The sequence below is a fragment of the Sipha flava genome, unplaced genomic scaffold (genome assembly GCF_003268045.1).
Source record: "Sipha flava isolate LNK unplaced genomic scaffold, YSA_version1 216_pilon_pilon, whole genome shotgun sequence".
Classification (NCBI taxonomy): Eukaryota; Metazoa; Arthropoda; class Insecta; order Hemiptera; family Aphididae; genus Sipha; species Sipha flava.
The window spans coordinates 520,748-522,900 of record NW_020272841.1 but is presented as its reverse complement, the minus strand read 5'-3'; the positions used below and the strand labels follow the sequence as shown (position 1 = coordinate 522,900).

At 31.6% G+C, this 2,153-nt stretch overlaps 1 protein-coding gene across 1 annotated transcript; it reads left to right on the top strand.

Moving 5' to 3' along the window:
- The first annotated feature begins 497 nt into the window (after positions 1-497).
- Positions 498-1,364, top strand: LOC112682956 (protein FAM200A-like). Its single transcript, XM_025553751.1, has 4 exons — positions 498-876; positions 943-1,085; positions 1,181-1,233; positions 1,289-1,364. The coding sequence occupies exons 1-4, from the start codon at positions 498-500 to the stop codon at positions 1,362-1,364; spliced, it is 651 nt and encodes a 216-aa protein (XP_025409536.1).
- Positions 1,365-2,153: the final 789 nt, after the last annotated feature.

Here is a 2,153-nt window from a genome sequence, read left to right as displayed (position 1 = left end):
AGAATTCTTTGAAGGTAAGAAGGAAAACTTTAAAAAAATGAAACTTCGGACAAGTGGTACGAGATTTGAAACCTCTGAAAAAGTGCTTCATGCATCATATGAGGTCTCTCTATTAATTGCAAAATCTAAAAAACCTCATACGATTGGCGAAACTTTGGTTAAACCATGTTTGTTGAAAGCCACCGAAAATATTTTAGGTAAGGAAGCAGAAAAAAATACAAGACATTCCTTTATCAAATAACACTGTAAGATCACGAATAGGAAATATGTATAAGACATTGAAGAACAGTCTCATGAAAAAATCTCCCTTGTTTGCTCTTCAGTGTGACGAAAATACGAATGTTGCATATTGTTGTCAATTGCTAATCTTTGTTCGATTTTTAAGTGAAGATAGTATAATCAAAGAAGAATTATAACTATCAGAAGTATTAGAAACTACGTCAAAAAGGGTTGACGTTATGCATATAATTCTTGATTATTTTGAAAAACATATACTAATGTGGGAATATCTTGTTGGGTTTTGTACCGATGGTGCTCTTGCTGTGCTCGGGTCACGTTCAGATTTAGCTGTATTGGTAAAACAAAAAAAAAATCCAACCACATTAATAGCGCACTATATTATACATCGTCAAGCGTTGGCATCCAAAACATTACCAAAAAACTTAGCTTTTGCAATGGAAATATCCAAACAGTTAGTCAATGCTGTTCAAAATAGTGCACTTAATATACGAGTTTTTCAAAAATTATGTGTAAATATGGACGCTGAGCATGAAACATTACTATTTCATACTGAAACAAGATGGCTTTCAAAAGGAAATTTGTTGGCATGTTTACTTGAGTTTCGAGAGGAGTTGAAGGTATTTTTAATTGATAAAGGTATAAATTATTTACATGAGCAAATTTCTGAGCCAAAAATTTAAATGCAAATTGCTTATGTTGCAGATATATTTGTCCATTTAAATTTCAATTTGCAACTGCAAGGTTCTGGTATTGTTAAACTTGAAGGTTCTGCAAATATTTTCGTATTTGAAGATAAAGTTCGCGCTTTTGTCTGTAAAATAAATCTTCGGATTGACAAAACTCAAGTAAAAAAATTATTCTGCATTTCCTACACTGCGAATTCTTATTGATGACGAATATTACAAATGTTTTACAGAATATATTCAAAGTAATGTATTAGAACACTTACGAATCCTTAAAGGAGAATTTACCAGATTCTTTCCAGAATATGGCGTAGGAGACACTGATGCTTTTAAGAAGTTAATTCATAATTTTTTCACTGTCAAAGTCAAGAACGTTTAAGAAAAAATCCAAGAAGAATTAATAGAGCTTCAGAACGACAGCAACTTGAAAATTTCATTTGAATATAATACAAACTTAGAAGAGTTTTGGCGTAAAAAGGCTATGGGATATCAAATATTCAACAAACAGCATTGGGTTTCCTCGTGGTTTTTTCAACCACATATTTATGCGAGCAAGGATTTTCTTCACTACTAACTATACAAAATAAACGACGAAATCGTCTGAATTCAATTGCTGATAAGCGACTTGCACTGGGCAACAGCATCGTTCCAAGAATTCCACGACTGATAAAAGAAGCGCGCTGTATCACGTGATCGTAAACATTTTCCACGTTATAATTACGGGATCGATAACAGTATTATTGTTTTTTTTTTTTTTTTTTTGAAAAACGAACTTCGAAAACATGTGATATAATTACGTGATAATTGCCATTTTGTTCGTTTTTTTTTTTTAATTGTTCGACGGAAAAAGATCTACGCCGAACGGTCCGAGTGCTGTTATTTTTTCTCCTCCGTCGCTGTTCGTGTCAACTTTTTAAACGACAGTCTAACACTTCAACTCTGAATCGTTAAACAGATCATTATTTTGAAAATTTTGGTACGATATGACCAAACTGAGTAACAGACAAACAGTTGTAATTATTTCGAGTACGAACAATTCTAAGTACACGAAGAATGTTAATCTAAATAGATAAAAAATTTCCGCACATCCTCATCATTGCTCCAGTTCAAATATTAAATATTATACAATATTTACATAATTATCTGAACCTATAATTGTCAAACCGTAATTATTGATAAATCGGAATGAAAAAAAAAAATGAAATATATTGCATAAAAAATGGTATAATA